The 17,510-nt window shown below is 54.7% G+C and overlaps 2 protein-coding genes across 7 annotated transcripts; both read right to left on the bottom strand.

Annotated features, from left to right (window-relative positions):
- Nucleotides 1-78: 78 nt before the first annotated feature.
- ARID3C (AT-rich interaction domain 3C) lies at nt 79-8,269 on the bottom strand. 3 transcript variants are annotated; one of them, XR_010123413.1, is made up of 8 exons: nt 7,973-8,269; nt 6,751-7,140; nt 4,798-4,870; nt 2,890-3,073; nt 2,478-2,741; nt 1,379-1,561; nt 1,052-1,141; nt 79-589 (listed from the first exon to the last, which is right to left on the bottom strand). XR_010123413.1 is itself a non-coding variant. In XM_054502742.2 (8 exons), exons 2-8 carry the CDS (start codon nt 7,066-7,068, stop codon nt 489-491), a joined length of 1,239 nt encoding a protein of 412 aa, XP_054358717.1. In that variant the 5' UTR covers nt 7,069-7,140; nt 7,973-8,269; the 3' UTR covers nt 79-488. The 3 variants fall into 3 exon arrangements, 2 of the variants coding, with proteins under 2 accessions (XP_054358717.1, XP_063506267.1); XM_054502742.2 differs by having other exon boundaries at nt 2,452-2,741; XM_063650197.1 differs by lacking the exon at nt 1,052-1,141 and having other exon boundaries at nt 2,452-2,741.
- A 5,502-nt stretch (nt 8,270-13,771) lies between these two features.
- On the bottom strand, nt 13,772-16,938 carry SIGMAR1 (sigma non-opioid intracellular receptor 1). Of its 4 annotated transcripts, none has more exons than XM_054502739.1 (4): nt 16,579-16,938; nt 16,252-16,452; nt 16,028-16,120; nt 13,772-14,893 (listed from the first exon to the last, which is right to left on the bottom strand). In XM_054502739.1, exons 1-4 carry the CDS (start codon nt 16,727-16,729, stop codon nt 14,667-14,669), a joined length of 672 nt encoding a protein of 223 aa, XP_054358714.1. In that variant the 5' UTR covers nt 16,730-16,938; the 3' UTR covers nt 13,772-14,666. The 4 variants fall into 4 exon arrangements, with proteins under 4 accessions (XP_054358714.1, XP_063506266.1, XP_054358715.1 ...); XM_063650196.1 differs by having other exon boundaries at nt 16,028-16,144; nt 16,579-16,880; XM_054502740.2 differs by lacking the exon at nt 16,028-16,120 and having other exon boundaries at nt 16,579-16,880.
- Nucleotides 16,939-17,510: the final 572 nt, after the last annotated feature.

The raw sequence follows: 17,510 nt of genomic DNA, 5'->3' as shown, positions 1-17,510 counted from the left end.
GCCCCTGGCCCAAGGCAGCCTATGTTCCACATCATTCCTTCCCACCTCCCATACCCAAACAAGAAAGGAGGCATCAGAGAGGGAGGGATCGCAGCTTTATTGTCTAGATGTGACCTGAGGGATGTCTCTTTCACAGCACCCCAACCCAACCTTTCACTTGGCTCCTGAAGAGAAGCAGGGCTGACTCAAAAGGGTAGGGTCCTAGAGATGACATTGACAGAGGGGACACATGAGGAGATGATGGGGGTTACTGGAGGAAGAACCCTTTGGTAGATGCTGCTGGAATTGGCCAGGGAGGAGGTGGCCTCCCTTTACAATGAGGTAGGTGTAACATCAAAAGAAACTTTGGTTTTAAGTCCACATGGCATGGGAGGTGTGGTCCCCTTCCAGGGCTGGGTCCCAGAGTGGGCAGCCAGAAAGAATCAAAGCAGGGGGTCTCCTCCCCCCTCAGCAATGGGGCTGGGACTCTTAGTTTCAAGTAGGACCTCTCAGGGCAAGGTGCTGGAAGGGGGCCCTGTGGAGGGTGGGGGTGCAGGGTTGGTTGGACCCTGGGAAGCTGGCACACGCTGGCGGCGGGCAAAGAGGACACCTGGCAAAGGGGTGAGGAGATGGTAGAGGGCAAAAACAAGCAGGAGGGGGTAGGGTATGGAAACAGAAGAGGGGAACAAAAGTAAGTGTTCTGGTTGCTAGAACACTACACACATACCCCTGCCACAAACCAATGAGGACAAGCTCCTTGGGTCAGTAAGAGACTCCATTGCTAATGTAGATACCCTCAAACAGGTAAACAAGGAATATTTATGCTGATACATAGGCCCAAGACAAGGCAGATATCCCCTGGTACTCATGCCAGAGAGGTCATGCCTTGGATCCCATGCTATGTAGACACCCCCTTTAACCCATGCCAGTCTAGCAATCCCCTGAACCCCATGTTACCCATGCAAGTTTAGATATCCCTGAACTTCATGCTAGTAGAGGAAGTCTAAAATCCCCATGCCAGCCTAAATACCCCTGACCCCATGCCAGTGTAGACAGCCTGCAGTACCCATACCAGTGTAGACCACCCCGTTGATCTCTAGGGCCATGTTGATACTGCTGATGCCACTGCCTGCCAGATTAAGAGGCCCATCCTGCCGCTCTTCTGTCCAGGAGGGGGCAGAGGAATCACATTTTGGAGAATCAGACTTCAGACTTATTAATAGAATTTCCCCCCTCCATCCTCGTAGACAGCCCCCATTCCACTTCAGCCCCACACCTATACTCACACAGTTGTCTATAGAGGAATCTGTCTGCCCCGTCTCTAACACCTATTAGGTGATGGGTCAATCCTCCCTCAGTGTACAGTCCCGAAGCCCCCTCACAACAAGCCCCTCCTCACCCCTCAGGGGAACCTTGCCACGGGGCAGGAAACTGGGGGGCATGCCAGGTCGAGGTGGGTCCATAGGCCCCATCAGCACAGCTCTCTTCTCTGGGGGCTCCTCTGGTGCCAATTTCTCCCGTGTGGGTCCCAATGCCAGGCCCACAGGCAGTGCCAGGCGAGGGGTTGGAATTCCACTCTCCTCTAGAAGAACAGGTTATTCAGCTCCCCTGGCCAAACCAACCCATCTCTGCATTGGTTCTCCCCCAGGCCTGGGACCAAAAGAGGTAACTCAAGCTCATGTACCAATCTCTCATCCTTCATTCGATCTATCTTCCCATCCAGAGCCTCAGCCTGGAAGCCCTGAAGCTTTTCTCTAGAGCCCAAAGGATCAACGTACATGTCTAGAGAATTTGGGGGATTGTTTTTGGCTGTTGGTTATTAAATAATCCAGGTCACAAGAGGCACAAACTATATGCAGATAGGAGCACTGGGTGGACATGTGCGGAATGGAGCTGCTGTGATTAAAGGACCTTTTCCTGGCCGGGCGCGGTGGCTTAGCCTGTAATCCCAACACTTTGGGAGGCCGAGGCGGGCGGATCACGTGGTCAGGAGATCGAGACCATCCTGGCTAACACGGTGAAACCCCGTCTCTACTAAAAATACAAAAATTAGCCGGCCATGGTGGCAGGCGCCTGTAGCCCCAGCTACTCGGGAGGCTGAGGCAGGAGAATCGCTTGAACCCGGGAGGCGGAGGTTGCGGTGAGCTGAGATCGCGCCACTGCACTCCAGTCTGGGCGACGGAACGAGAGTCCGTCTCACAAAAAAAAAAAAAAAAGAAAAAAAAAAAGGACCTTTTCCTGAACTTCAGCCCCTACACTTCACTAACCCGTACCCCAGAGCTCTCATTTGAGCGCAAACCTCAGGACCCCTAAACCTTAGTGACCCCCAAACCTCAGAAGCCCGTCAGACCTTACTGCTCCCATACCTCAATGCCTCCCCAGACCTCAGTCCTCACATTTTAATGGTTGCTATATCTTAGCGCCCACCTAAACCTCAAAGACCCGGAAACCTCCACCATTCTCCCCTCGCACCTTTCTTAATAGGGCTTGGACTCAACTGAGCGCATGCGTGCGCTGGCAGGCCGGAGGCGGAACCCTGGGCTGGGCCGGGGCTGGACTGGGTCGCCGGAGGGGCGGGGCCGGGACCCAAGGCTGGGCCCTGAGCACCCCGAGGGGGCGGCCCTGCCAAGCCGAAGAGCGGAGTAGAGGTGTAAGCCTGGCGACGGCCCTCGCGCCGATTGCTGTCTATAGCGGCCTGGAGCTCCCCTGGTGAGCTGAGCGCTCGAGTCTCGCACTCGTACGGGTACAGGTACTTCATGTACCTAGGGGCGGACAGCGGGCGGTGAGTGTGTGGGAGGCTGGGCCCAGCTGGGCAAGTCACACACCCGGACGCCCGCCCGGGGACCCTCCCCGCCCCGCCCCAGTCCGACCCCGTGCCCCCTTCCCTTCCGCTCGCGCCCCTGGCCTCACTGGGTGCGTAGAGTGAAGGCGGCCGAGGTGATGGTGGTGGGTAGGCTGAGGCCGCGCGTGACTTCCCGCCACACTTTGCGGTTGATGACTTCCACCAGGCCGCCCTTGGCGGTCACCAGGCGAAACAGAGCGTACAGGTCGAGCACCTGCTTCGCCATGATGGGCACGCGGTTCACTGGCGTCCCTGGTGGGGAGCGGGCTGCCGTCAGGACACTGAGACGAAGACCCTGTCTGCAGCATCCCCAGGGACTGATACAGGACGGGAGCTCCGGGGAGGGCGGGAAAGAGGGAGACTTGGGCGGAGCCCACAGAACCCCAGGGTCTCTATTTTAGCAGGAAGGACAGGAGGCTAGAACAGGGGTGGGCAAAGTTCTGTAAAAGGCCAGATGGCTAAATGATCTCTGTCACAACTACTCAACGCTGGCATTGTAGCCTAAAGGCGGCCATAGAGAATACTTAAAGGAATGGATGCGGCTGTGTTCCTATAATATAGACTCTGAAATTCGAATTTCACCAGTCTGGAGATGTTATTCATCTTTTAATTTTGTCCCCCAACTATTTAAACAAGTAAAAACCATTCTTATCTTGCAGGCAGCTGGGTTTGGCCTGCAAACTTTAGTTTGCTGTCCCCTGGGGTAGACCGCAGGAAGGACTTCTGGACAGTGCTGAAGAGCCGGCCTCCCCTAAGCAGCAGCCCCCAGGTGGCTGCCCAAGGCTGGGGGATGACGGGAGGGAAAAGAATCAACTCCCGCCTCGGGCCGCCGACTCCGCAGCCCGCGCCGCCCCCGCCGGCCAGTCCTGACAAAGGGGCCTGTCTGCGCTGAGCGATGGGCCCCAGTTAATTCCTTACCGATCCCGTCCCCTTCCGCCGCGCCTTTGGACCCGAACAATTAGCTGCGGCCTGATTAATGGGGGAAAATTATCGGCCCCGCGGGACCCCCTCCCCCTGCAGCTGGAGCTGTGGGAAGGCAGGGACCGAAGGGAGAAGACCTAGTGGGGAGGGGCGGGCAGGCAATGCTGGGATCGGTTCACACCCGCTACCCCAGTGGAGGGGAGGCCTCGAGGAAGGGCCAGAGAGGGAACACTGGAACCAGAATGGGCCTCCCTGGGAACCAAAAGGACTTAGGGCCCTACTGAGGGTCCCTGGGAAGGGAAGGGACCCGAAAGGGGTGCTGGGGCTGGGGTGAGGGCCGGGGGCGGGAAGTGGGCCAGCAGCTGCACTAAAGGCAGTGTGGGGAGGGTGGGGGGACAGTGCAGCCAGTTAATTAGCGGCTTATCAGGCTGCGCTCTGAGTGAGTTAATTAGCTTTGTAGAGAGAGATAATGAGTCAGTGTTCGGTCCCATGAATCTGGGGAGAAGCCGAAGTGATGGACTGCCACCCACCCTGATGCCCTCCTGGACCCTTCTTGCGTTCTCCTCCAGCTCTGACATTCCTGGAAAGGAATTTCTCCTCCTCCACAGCCTCAACTCACATAGTCCCCAGCCCACCCCTTGGGAAGTCTTTCCTTCAGTCTAATCCTAGTCCTTCCTGCTGTAGAGCACATAAGGTGTCCCCTGCCTGAATCAAGGGAAAACAGGAAAGACATGGATGGAGGAAGGACCCTGGACAGAGAACCAAGGCATTCTCAGCCCTCTGATTCTGGGACCCTCCCACCCCAGGCCAGCCTCCCATCAGTTCCCCCTCCCACCCTCCCAATTGATCCCACACTCATTAACCTGCCAGTGGGCTGGCCACTAATTAATCCTGGGGTGGAGGAGGGGGGCAGGGTCAGAGGTTAAAGACGCTATTGAGGGCCCAAAGGACAGGTGCTGCCAAGCTCAGGCCTCTGCAGGGAGAACCCAACCGGGTTTCCTCAAACCTGGTAAGGGGGCAATTCCAGGGCCCTTCCCCCACATCATGCCACTCACCCCTCTTTTGCATGAAGCTAAACAGGTCATCCAGAAATTCCTTCCTCTTGGGGTCTGCATCGAGCTCATACAGCTGGGGAAGGATTGGGGTCATCCTACAGCTCTGCTGACCCCCCCTCCCTCCCTTGACCCCAATTCAGGTTGTACCCTGAACAAGGGTCCCTAGCTGAAGGAGTCAGTAGGATCTCAATGTGGACTCCCTGGCATTAGCATTAGGCTCTCTCCGCCTAGGGGCAGGCAGGGGTGCCTTTTTCTAGTACATGCAGAGACTGGTACTGGTAGTTGTACCCTGGGCCATTCAAACCACCCATCTGGGGAGTAAGGGAAGAGAGAACAGGATGGAGCTTGGAGGCTCAGCCTGCCCTCTGAGGCTCAGTCTTCCCCACCCTCATGGGAAATTTAGAGCCCCAGGAAGGAAGCTAGGCTGGGGTTGTATACCAGACTGAGGAGACAAACATATATCTGATGCTCTGATTCATTCATGCAAGGACTTCATGGTGTTCACATCCTTGTATGCCAGGGCTGGGGGTGAGTGAAGGGCAGAGATGCTCCTAACCCACCCCTCAGGCAGGGTGATGCTCAGAAGCTCCTGGATTGACACCCAGGGCCCTTCAGCTCATCTTCTGGTCTGATTTCCTTTCAGAGGCAGTTACCCTGCCTACAGAAGCTGCTATAGAGGCACTGGCCCTGTGCCACCTAGGACCTGTGGGGTCAGAGTTTAAAGGATCCACACGCCATCTCAACTTTTCCTGGTAATCTGGAGTCCCACCTCCTGCATCAACTCCTGAATACTAGTCAAGAGAACCACCCCTAGAGTCATTGACCCAGAGTAACAGTCCTTGAGTAACACCTATAGATAATATTCCATCACTCCATCCCCATAAGAATCCTCAGAGTATAAAACAAACAAAATACCCATGAGTAATAAACCCCAGATCTGCCTTTAGAGCCACATTCCCACAAAAATTGAGCCCTAAGTCTAAGATGTTATTACTTAGATTCAAGTAATAACCCCTAGAATTATACCAAGGAGAAACAGTCTGTAGAGCCACATATCCAGAACAGAGCCCTGAATAACACTCAGTTTTATACTAATGCCAGAATACTAGTCACAGATCAACACTTTTGGAATATACCTAGACCAACATCCTACAAGTACCAGAATAGCACACCTGGAGTCACAGCCCTGTGTAACACCTTCATAGTGACAGCCTTGAGTAGTGTCCTTAGAATAACACCCAGAAGGGTTCTCCAGGGAGAAAGAACCTCAGATTAAGGCCCTGTGAATGAAGTCTTGTCATTCTGAGTTGCAGAGGAGCACTTCAGTCATACTGCGGCTGTAGTGGCCATCACAGGCTGGGAACTATCATCCGTGGAACTCAGGCCAGGGAGATTCGCATGGGGCCAGGGTTAGGGGGAGGTGACAGGAAAGAAAGGAAAGGTGTATCAGCCTGCCAAGGGAGTGATAACCTCCATTCTGCTTCCAAAGACAGAGGAAGCAACTGGGACACCCCCACTGGTCACTGGAATATGACCTTGTGACTTGATGTGTGAGAAGGTAGGCAGAGTGGTGCTGGCATTGGAATCCCCAGCCCCCAGATTGCCTTCCCTACACCTGGCTGGGCATGGTGGCTCATGCCTGTAATCTCAGCACTTTGGGAAGCTGAGGTGGGAGGATCACTTGAGGTCAAGAGTTCGAGACCAGCCTGGGCAATAAAAGAAGACCTTGTCTTTACAAAAGAAATTTTAAAAAATTAGCCAGGCATCTGTCTTTCCCTCCGTGTCACTATCCTCCAATCTTCTCTCTGTCTTTCTATAGGTCTCCGTGTCTCTGTGTCTCTTTTCATCTTGCAGAGGGTGGTGTGGGTGGGTGGGCTGCTAATCACCTGGCTGTGCTTTTGCCAGAAGACAGAGATAGGGGAGAGGGCCGGACATTGAGGGCATAGGTCCTACCTGCTTGAATTGTTCCTCGTAGGTCCACTCGTGGGGATGGAGTCCAGGGGTCTGGCTAGAAGGCGAGCTGGGGCCCTGGGCTCCTGGAAGGCTCTCCTCAGCTGCCTCCTCCTCTGCCCCGGCTTCCTCCCCCTTCTCCTCATCTTCTTCAGCATCTTCCTCTTCCTCAGCCTCAACCTCCCCCAAGGCCCCCTCAGGGGCCTGTGGGGTCCGGTGGTCAGGCAGGGGAGGCCGCGGTGGCAGCAGCGGGCATGCAGAGGCCAATGGCCCCACCCCCTGGGCCAGCCGAGCTGCCTGCTGCTTCTGCAGGACCTCCATGACAGCTTCCAGGCGCAGTCCCCCAGCTGAGGGGGGCCCTGGTACCAGGCGGGACCCCGAGGAAAGGGCCGCCTGTGGGGGAGGGAATTATGGGTGCTGGGCCCTACTGCCCCCAGAGCCCCCCAACACAGGGGGAGGTGGTCATGGATTCAGGGAAGTGCAGGGGTCATAAGGAAAGAGGCAGAAAGATGGCTTTCCCAGAGGTGAACAGAAACAGGACCAGACCCGGGGAATCAGAAATGGCCATTGACTGAGGACTGGAAGAGTGAGCAGATCAGAGAGGGTGACAGGGACCAAGAGACATCGGGAAATGGTGAAGGAAGGGAGAGGGAAAGAAAAGGAGAAGGGGGATGTCCGACAGAGACAATGACAGGGAGATGTGAAAATAGAGATGGAACAGGGTGACAAGGAGAGACAGAAGTGGGGTGACACAGAGACTGAGAGGGACCAAGATGGAGAGAGGCAGAGGTATCAGGCAGAGACAGGGTAGAGAGACAGAGATGGAGAGAAATAGAATATTAGGTAGAGAGACAGGGAGGGTAAGAGAGGTAGAGGAGCAACAGATAAAAGACCTAAGTGACAGGTAGCTCAGAGACGGACAGAGACGGAGAGACAGAGGCGGAGACAGACAAATAGACAGGGGTTGAGAGATAGGGAAAGACCAAGACAGCAGGAAACAGACAGAAGAGAGAGATTAGAAAGAGATAGTTAAATAGAGAGGGACGGACAGAGACAGGGACGGGAAAAACAGCCGGAGAGAGGGGCAGGGGACAGGGACCAAGGAGTTGCGGGGATGGAGGGCGGTGGGGCAGAGCCTGGGATGGGCACGGGACCGGACGGGCAGGAGGCGGCGGAGTCGCGACGCCCCGCTCCCTCGCTCCGGGCGCCCCGCGGCCGCACTCACCTGCCTGGCGTGGCCCGCTGCCCCCGGCGTCTCCACGGCGCTGCCTTTGCTCCGCCCGCCTCCCAGGCGGCCCTGGCCTCGGCTGGGTCCCGGCGGTGCGCTCCCGCTGCCCTGAGCTCCTCTGGCGGCTGTGCGCTCACTCGCCGCGCTGCTTGCGGCGGCCGCGGGGGCGGGACCCGAGCGGGGCAGGGCGGGCGGGGCGCATGAGGAGAGGCCCCTGTGGGCTCTTTCGCTCTCAGCTCCCCAACAGGTGTCTCCCACCTTCCTTCCAGCCAGCTTCGGGGGCAGGGGGCGCTGGAGAGCTGCGGGGGAATCGTGCGAAAGTGAGGGCTCCACTGCCACCGGACTCGGGACCAGAGCCCCATCCAGCCTCACAAGTCGTGCCCCCGACACCCACACTCGGCACTGGGCTTCCACACACAAACAGCCGCACCCACACACCAACACACCTTGTCACAAGTTCAGGCGCACAGCTGCCCAGTCTCACACGTTCGGTGACATGGCCACCACAGTGCCAATGGCCTGGGCACGCTGTGATCAGGAGGGGAATCCCTCTGCAAGATGCTAGGGTGTGCGTGGAGGGCCTGGTCAGAATAGAAGCTTCTCCCTTTGCCTTGACCACCCCTGCCCTGCCCACGTGCTGTCCCCAACTGCAGGCATGCTGCGGTCTGCACACATGCGTGCACATGGTGGTGGACCCACACCTATGCACTCACACACACTCAGAGGTCTTTAAGCTGACTGCACACTCACCGCATGCAGATACACAGCCACACACAGTTTTTGTCTCTTTTGACATTCTATTATGGAAATTTTCTTTTCTTTGCTTTTTCTTTCTTTTTTTTTCTTTTTTGGAGACAGAGTCTCACTCTGTCACCCAGGCTGGAGTGCAGTGGCGTGATCTGGGCTCATTGCAGCCTCCGCCTCCCAGGTTCAAGTGATTCTCCTGCCTCAGCCTCCCGAATAGCTGGAATTAGCTGGGATTACAGGCGCCTACCACCAGGCCCGGCTAATTTTTGTCTTTTTAGTAGAGATGGAGTTTCACCATTTTGGCTAGGCTGGTCTCGAACTCCTGACCTCAAGTGATCCTCCAACCCTGGCCACCCCAAGTGCTGGGATTACAGGCGTGAGCTACCGTACCCAGCCTATATTATGAAAATTGTGAAACATAGACCAGTGAATAGCATAATGAACCTCTGGTACTCATCATAGGTTTGTTTCAACAGTGACCGGCACTTCGCCCATGTTCACACACATTCTCCACCTATGTGTGCCTGACTGCCACATCTGTATCTCCAGACTCCCTCAGCCCACTGCTTTGCGCCCTGCCCCTAACTATTCCCAAGACGCTGAAATGCTGTTCCTTACTTGGGGGTTCTGAGTGGCAGGCCTCTCAGAATTTCTGCTCTGAACAGCCTGGACCCCACTCCTCCTGGGAATCCTCATACTTCCTACTTCTTCCTGTGTCCAAGGGGACCACCTACCAAACAGAGGGACACTGTGAGATGATGCCAAGTGTGTAAGTGAACAGCAGGTGTCTGTAGGGGTGACACCTGGCATAGGTATGAAACTGTGGCACCAGAGACTGTCTTCTGACCTCACACCCCCAAAAGGCAGGAATCCCGGCATGACCTTTGTCTCCTCCCTCCTCCCTTGTCCTCTCCCAATCAGTCCACTCCTCTCAGCCTCAGCTTGCTCTGGCTCAAACCACCAGCTCTTCTGACCAGGATCCCATGGTGGGTGCCTCCTCCCTGCTCTCCCTGCCTCCAGCCGCCACCCTTCTCTGCACCCTTCTGTGCCCAGCTTCTACTGCAGCACTAAGTCCTGGGTCTCTATGGCCCATTCCTGGCCACACTGAGGCTCAGCCCCATTCATTCCTTTGGCTGCCCCAGTGTCCTCCACCTCAGATTTCAGACCTCTGAGCCCATCAGAACCCCCCAGCCTCCAGAAGCTCCAGTGATCCAATCACTGTCGGTACTGATGCCTCCTCCCCCATGGCTTTGTTTGGTGTGAGTATCCTGGGGCAGAGCCAAGCCTCCTCCTCTGCCCAACCCTCCCTGATGCTGGGAGGGAAGAATCAGTGAGTGTGCCAGGCAGACAGACATGCCCTGGAAGTCTACTGGAAGACTGGAGAGCAGAGGGTAGCAATCTGTAGAACCCTTGTGTCCTGCTTGCTCCCTTTTCCCCACCACAGCTTCCCCTGGCTGCTCAGAGGAGGTGCATGGACAAAGGTAGGTAGTCAGAGTCTTCCTGGAAAGGTAGGAATTGGCTTGGGGAAGTTCCAGTTGTGAGTGTTTGGAGATCACTTTGTAGGGTTTGGGTTGAGCAGCAAGGGGCTGGGCAATCACTCCCCCAGCCCCCAAATCAAAGCAAAGTTAATCCACTTTTGGGGTCTGGGCCAGGAGGGCTACAACTGGGAAGGGCTGAGGGGAAGGAATATGCTTGACTGGGACTTGGTTTATCTCTCTTCATCTGTGAAAAGGAAAGGCTGCCTCTCACACCCACAGTCCAGTCTTATACCTCACAGAGACGGAGACAGACCTAGACCTTCAGAGACCCATGCTTCATTCATCCAACACATATTTATTATCTATTTTTTTGCCAGGCACTGTTGGACACAGGAGCAAATAAAACAAAGTCCTTATTATAATGGTACAATTCTAAGTGGCAAAAATATACAGTGTGTCAGATAGTGGTAAGTACCATGGAGAAAAATGTAGCTGGGTTGGGGGGAACATAAAGGGGGGCATTAGTTACCTATTGCTGTGTAACAAATCACCCCATAATTTAGCAGCTTAAAACAAAAAACATTTATTTTCTCACAGTTCTGTGGGTCTGGATGGTTCTGACTCATTGTCCTCTAAGGTGTTGTAGTAAAAAGGTTGGCCAGGGCTGCAGTCATCTGAAGGCTTGACTGGAACTGGAGGATCTACTTCCAAGATGGCTCACTTGCATGGCCCTTGGCAGGGGCCTGTTCCCCTGCAATGTGGGCCTCTCCATAGGATTGCTTGTATGTCCTCTCAACATGGCAGTTGGTTTCCCCCAGAATGATCCAAGAGAGACTCTTTAGGCAGCAATGCTTTTTATGGCCTAGTCCTAGAAGTCACACACTGTTATTTATGCCACATTATTTGTGAAAGTACATAATTAAGTCTAGCCCACTCCAGGGGAAGGAATTTAGGCTTCATCTCTTGAAGGACAGAGCATCAAAAATTTTGTGAAGGTATTTAAAATCACCATGCAAGAGATACTATTATATAAGTGTTGAAGAACTCAGTGAGCAGGAATTGAAGGAGGGGAGGAAGAGAGCTATGACTACGTGGATACCTAGGGATGAGCACTGTGGTCAGAATAGCAGGTACAAATATCCTGGGATAGAATTTTGCTTGATGTGTTGGAAGAAAAGCAAGGAAGCCACTGGGTTGGAATAGGGGGGCTGAAGGGGTGAGTGGTTGGAATGTCTATCAGAGGAAACATGGGCCTTGGAGTAGGCTCTTGTAAGGAGTGAAAGGACAGAATGAGATGGAAAGCCACTGGATATGTCTCAGCACAGAGCGAAAATCTGACTGGCTGCTGCGTGGAGAACCCTCCACACAGCATGCATGCGTGAAGATCAGTTAAGGGGCCATTGCAATAGTCTATAGGCAAGAGATGATGGTGTCTTAGACTAGGGTGGGGGCAGTGGAGGTGAGAAGACATGATTAGAGTCTGGATATATTCTGCAGATAAAAACAGTATTTGATGGTGGATTGGATGTGGGACATGAGAGAAACAGATGTGTCCAAAATGACTCTGGGCAGCTGGGTAAATGGAGGTGCCCTTAATTCAGACAGTAAAGACTACAGGATGGTGGTGGTGTGGGGCTGGGAGAGAATTCGGTTTGCTTTGGATATCTCAAGTCTGAGATACCTATTAGACAGCCAAGTGGAGATCTTGAGTAGAGATGAAGGCAGTAAGATTTCCAACTCTGGTGCTCAGGGCAGAGATTTAGGCTGAGACAAAAATTTAGAAGTCAAGATATATAGACGGTAAAGTCACAGAATCACCTGGGAAGGGGTGTAAACAGAGAAGAGGTTTGAGGACTAAGCCCAAGAAAGTCAGAGAATGAGGAGATAGGAATCCAGTAGCTGGGTGCAGTGGCTCACACCTGTAATCCCAGCACTTTGTAAGGCCAACATGGGCGGATCACTTGAGGTCAGGAGTTTGAGACCAGCCTGGCCAACGTGGTGAAACTCTTGTCTCTACTAAAAAAAAAAAAAAAAAAAAAAAAATCCAGTAAAGGAGGCAATTAAGGAAGAGTAGTGTCCCAGAAGCTAAGAGTGCCTTCAGAGTGATTACCCTGTGTCAAATGAAAGCTAAGAACTATGAAATGACCAATGGATTTAGCAGCAGAGATTGGGAGGGGCCTGGGAGCCTAGTCCTTTGTGGACGTTTGGGAGGAATGACAGGGCAAGCTGGGTCATCCCTGACACGTGGGCTCTGAGCCTAGAGGCAGAGCTGGGTTACAGAGTAGGAATCCCCCAAGGAGGCATGGATTTGCAACCTGGGGTCAATGGAGAGCAGCCAGCCAGGGCCTACTATGCCTGACACGGTATTGGGGGTGAAGAGTTGGGTTCAGGTTGGCCAACTTACCTGGACTCCACATTCAGTCACAAATTGATTTTTGATGTTGTTTCTAAATGCAGTTATACATATAGTCTTTCGGATTTGTGTTCTTTAGAATGTTAAAATATCTAATTTTTATAACCATGTTTCTTCCATTTTTAAAATACCAGGAATCCTGAGAAGCAGGAGTGATCTATGCCTTACCCTCAGAACGGGGCCAGGACAAGGGTGAGGCATGCTTGGTGTGTAAGACACAGAAGTTAAGGCAAGAGCAGGGTCTTTGGGGATGAATGCACGTCAGGCACCTCTCTTGCCTTACCTGAGTCCAGGCCCTACCTACCTCACATACTGCCAGGTAGTGTGCCTGCCTTTCACTGTGGGAGCCTCCACATTAGTGGTGGGTCCTGGAGAAGGTAGACCATAGACTGGAGGAACTCCTGTTCTGGGTGGGGGCAGACACCACTCTGGGAGCCCAGAAAAAAAGCCGACTGAGAACTATGCCTTTCAGCTAAAAAGTGGGTGCACATTGCCACCCTGTGGCCATCCAGGGGAAGATTCTTAGGACTGTTCCCAGGATTGCACCTGCAGAGGTAAGGCCAAGACACACTCCAGGTCACCCTGCCCTGAATTTCTCAAATTGTGGCATTTGCAGCTGTGTTGGAGGGAATCTTATTGAACATGTTGATCTCTGGCAATGGAGCTCAGTAGTCTGAGTTACTGACTCAAAGAGTGTCCTAGGTGATTCTAAGGCACACTTAAGTATATAGTCCCTACTAGTCAAAAGCCACTGTCTTGCCAGGCACGGTGGCTTGTTTCTGTTATCCCAGCTACTCTGGAGACTGAGGAAGGATCACTTGAGGCCAGGAGCTGGAGATCAGCTGGGGCAACATAGCAAGACCCCATCTCTAAAAAAAATGTAAAAAGCTAACCAGGCATGGTGGCCTTTGCCTATAGTCCCAGCTACTCATAAGGCTAAGGCAGGAAAATTGTTTGGGACCACGAGTTCAAGGCTGCAGGGAGCTATGATCATGTCGCTGTGCCACTGCACTCCAGCCTGGGCAACAGAGGAGACCCCATCTCTTAAAAAAAAAAAAAAAAAAAAAACTACCATGAATCACACAGCAAGAGAGAGATCTTCCTGAGGTCCCCAGGAGTCAGAGGCTTTTTCCGGCTGCTCAGACACATAAAAAGATGGAACAGATCAACAAATCTTTATTAATAGAAACAGACAGATGGACAGAGAATGCAGTGGGGGCTGTCTGAAAACTGTGATGTGTGTGTGTGTGTGTGTGTTGTGTGTGTGTAAAAGGCCTTCTCCAGGCCAGGAAGGGCCCCTTGGAATTAGGCCCACCTGTCTAGATCCTCTCCTCAGTGGTGAGTCCTGGGCTGAAACCAGCTTCCACATCATACCCCCAAAGAATGGGGGTCTTTCTGGAATGGAAGACGCTGACTTCAAGCATTCTTCACGTTACTCTGCTTCCCCAGCTGAGCTTGGTTGCTGAGGGGGTTGGGGACAAGCCACAGGGGCACTTGCATAGCAGGGGAGTAGAACGGGGATAAGGCATATGGTGAGGACAGGGGAGAAGGGGAAGGGCATCATAGCTGCAGGTGAAGGGGGCCTCCAAAAGGCAGCTCCTCTTCCCCCTCATCCCCTCAAATTGCTGCTGGGTTGAGGAGTCAGACTGAGGCAGTATAATACCCTCCCCCATCCTTAACTCCAGAACCCCGGTTCGGTGGGGAGGAGGTGGGAAGCTGTGGAGCTCTGGAAAGGCCTGAGTTAGTGAGTCAAGCTTGTGATGTGTGTGTCTGAACACAACTGGCTCCCTTGGTATACCAGGGGCTCCCTCTCCAGATGGGTGTGAGTGCATGGTCCTACTGTACACACAGGTCTCAGTATCTATATGTGTCTCGTTTGTTCCCATGGGTCTCTTTGTTTGGATACATAAGCATGGATATCCCTGCTCATACAGCAGGAACTCAGGATCTGCATGGTGTATGTCCCTGTCTGTAAACATGGGCTCCAGCAAGTGGATATGTGCGGGCCTGCCCGCTCCTGTCCATCCACAGGTCTTCCTTCAGGCCTGGCTGGTCAAGGGTCCTGGCCGAAGAGGTAGGTGGTGAGCTCAAGCCGGAGGCCCCGAGCATAGGAGCGAAGAGTATAGAAGAGGGTGAGGAAGTCCTGGGTGCTGAAGACGGTGTCGGCCAGCGCGAAGGCCAGGGTGGATGGGATGACACCCCGGCCATACTCCACCATCCATGTGTTTGGCCCCCACTCCACAGCTGTTGCCTCACCAGGCCCGTGCACTACCGTCTCCCCTGGGGGACAGGGAGCACCCAAGTGAAAAGCCAGCTCTGCCCTGCCCTTCCATGGCTGCTGCTTCCCTGGCCCATGGACTAACTAGGGGTGGGGAATGGAGAGGGAGCTTCAGAAAAACAAAAAGCCCTACCTCACTGGGCTGGCCCAGACCGCCACTCCTAAATGTTCTGTGGCATCATCTGACCCATGTCCTCTCTTTGGGGAAGCCATGGACGGCTACCTCGCTTGGCCATGGACCCACTGTATGGAAGTCTGCACTCCCAAGCCTCACTCAAATCAAGCAGAAATTTAGCTAAACCTGGGCTGGGCTTGTAGCTAGGAAAGGGGTAGTTCCAGGACTTGTGAGGCTTTATCTGAAAAGTGTAGCTGTTCAACCACCATGCCTGCGATGCATACACCCAACCTCAAATATACTGGGAAGTCCAGTGCTCTATTTCTTAAGTAAATTGTTTCACTATTAAAAAAAAAAAAAAAAAAGTGGGGGGGCCGTGCGCGGTGGCTCACGCCTGTAATCCCAGAACTTTGGGAGGCTGAGGCTGGTGGATCACGAAGTCAGGAGATCGAGACCATCCTGGCTGGCATGGTGAAACCCCGTCTCTACTAAAAATACAAAAAAAATTAGCCGGGCGTGATGGCGGGCGCCTGTGGTCCCAGCTATTCGGGAGGCTGAGGCAGGAGAATGGCGTGAACCCGGGAGTCGGAGCTTGCAGTGAGCCGAGATCGCGCCACTGCGCGCCAGCCTGGGCGACTGAGCAAGACTCCGTCTCAAAAAACAAACAAACAAAGAAAAAGATAACTGTCTGTCTTGTCTTTTGGGGTATTGAGAGCATTTCTGATTACCCACTGTCTCCCCAACAGTTGTTGGAATATTGTCTGGGCAAAATTGTGCCTGGGCAGATAAAAATCAGACATGTTTAACAGGAAGTTGTTAAGTTTTGTTTCCCCTTGACAGAGGACAGCAAGAGTCCCTCAGCTCTGCCCCAACCAATCACCTGTGGCTTATGGGAGGGTGGAGGAAGGGAACAATGAGGAGGGCCCCCCCAACACACTCCTTTTCCATGCCATGCTCCCCGCAATTGTGGGCACCCCCTGCGTGAAGGGACCCACTTCTCTGACAGAGCCTTCTTACCCACCTGGGTAAAAGACCTCACTTTTGGTGGTGCCCTCTCTCCACTGGTGGAAGGTGCCAGAGATGATGGTATCCGAGATCTCAGCCCAGTAGCGCCCTGAGTGACAATCGCACAGTGACACTATCAGGGTATTCGCGCCATTGCATGGCCCAGCCAAACATCAGAAAGGAGGGCATTGACCCCTTTACAACCCCAGCCTCCCAGTCCGGCCCGCCGCTAGCACTGACCCGAGTGGCCGCGGGAGCCCAAGGCGGTGCCGAAGAGCAGCACATACTCGGACAGCGAGGCGTGTAGAAGGCACATGGCGCCCATCCAGCCACCCGCATTCACGAACACCCACTGCAGCTCCTCGTCGGGCAGCACGTGGCCTGGGTGCAGCCGCCGCAGCTCCACGATCAGTCGAGAGAAGGCCAGCTCGTGGTCCAGCCCTGGCGGAGGCAGAGGGGCGGCGGAGTCAGGGCTGGCACCTGTCCTGGGTCCGGGGATGGCGCCTCCGGAACCCTAGGCTCCGCTCCCGGGCCGGCCGCTCCCCTCCCTGCCCTCTGCCCGCTCACCAGCGTACTGCCGCGCCAACTGCGCTATCTCTTCGCGCTGGAAGACGAAGCTCTGCGTACCCAGCCAGAGCCAGACGACCTGGGTCAGCACCGCTGCGACAGCCAGGAGCAGCGCGGCCCACGCCCACCGCCGGCCCACGGCCCACTGCATCCCGGCGGGCGGCCTGGCACGGCACAGCTCAGGAGAGAGCCGGGGCCTGAGGCTTTGCGCTCACGGCCTCGGAGCCCGCCGGCTGCCCACGAAGCGCTCCCCCGCCACCGCCGTGGTACGGCTCGCCCCGACCAATCGGAGCGGCCCGGGCACCTTGGCACCGCCCCTTCGGTTGAACCATTTCCTCGGGGGGAGCACGGAGGAGTGGGGCGGCGCCGCGCAAGAGAGGCAAGGGGGCGGGGCCAAGTCGCCCAGCGGCAGATGTCAGGGTCTTCAGGCGAGGTCTGACCTAGCGCTACTCTACAGACGGATAGGTGTGGGGGTAGTGAGACCCAGAATGGACTGGCTCGCCCGAGCTCACTGGCTGGTGAAGCAGACGAGCCCGGAAGTGGAGCCTTCTGGGACTCAACGATTGTTAAGGCCCGCCTTTCCCGAGACTGAAGCGGAGAGGAGGCAGTTCAAGCTGGGAGCCCCAGAGTGGGCATTCCAGAGGCAGTGACACCTGAGCAGTGTCTTTAAGAGCGCGCAGAAGGGGCATGCCAGCCCACAGGGACCAGCCCCTAGAGCAAAGGCCTCCGAGGAGAGACAGCTTGGGGTCTTCAGGGGCCTACAATTCCTTCTCTGTTCTGCAGTACAAAATGTGAGAGGAGGCCTTGTAAACCAGCTGAGGGTTATCAGCAAGGGAGGAAGGGGATTAGATTTTGCCACCGAGTGGCACAGGACTGTCGAGTGGAGGGGAGCAAGATGAGTCAGGGAGACCATGACTGTGGGCCAGGTAAGA

The sequence above is a fragment of the Pongo pygmaeus genome, chromosome 13, assembly GCF_028885625.2.
Source record: "Pongo pygmaeus isolate AG05252 chromosome 13, NHGRI_mPonPyg2-v2.0_pri, whole genome shotgun sequence".
Lineage (NCBI taxonomy): Eukaryota > Metazoa > Chordata > Mammalia > Primates > Hominidae > Pongo > Pongo pygmaeus.
This window is presented reverse-complemented; position numbering and strand designations above follow the sequence as displayed.

What these genes read in the sequence shown, in the direction of transcription:
- SIGMAR1 (XM_063650196.1), bottom strand. Translation starts at nt 16,729, where the DNA reads ATGCAGTGGGCCGTGGGCCGGCGGTGGGCGTGGGCCGCGCTGCTCCTG. An exon ending in GTTGGCGCGGCAGTACGCTG is followed by an intron (nt 16,453 to 16,578) that starts GTGAGCGGGCAG and finishes TGCCTCCGCCAG; the next exon opens with GGCTGGACCACGAGCTGGCC. An exon ending in GGGCTCCCGCGGCCACTCGG is followed by an intron (nt 16,145 to 16,251) that starts GTCAGTGCTAGC and finishes ATACCCTGATAG; the next exon opens with TGTCACTGTGCGATTGTCAC.
- ARID3C (XM_054502742.2), bottom strand. Translation starts at nt 7,068, where the DNA reads ATGGAGGTCCTGCAGAAGCAGCAGGCAGCTCGGCTGGCCCAGGGGGTG. An exon ending in GCCTTCACTCTACGCACCCA is followed by an intron (nt 2,742 to 2,889) that starts GTGAGGCCAGGG and finishes GTCCGCCCCTAG; the next exon opens with GTACATGAAGTACCTGTACC. An exon ending in TGGCAAGGTTCCCCTGAGGG is followed by an intron (nt 1,142 to 1,378) that starts GTGAGGAGGGGC and finishes CCTCCTGGACAG; the next exon opens with AAGAGCGGCAGGATGGGCCT.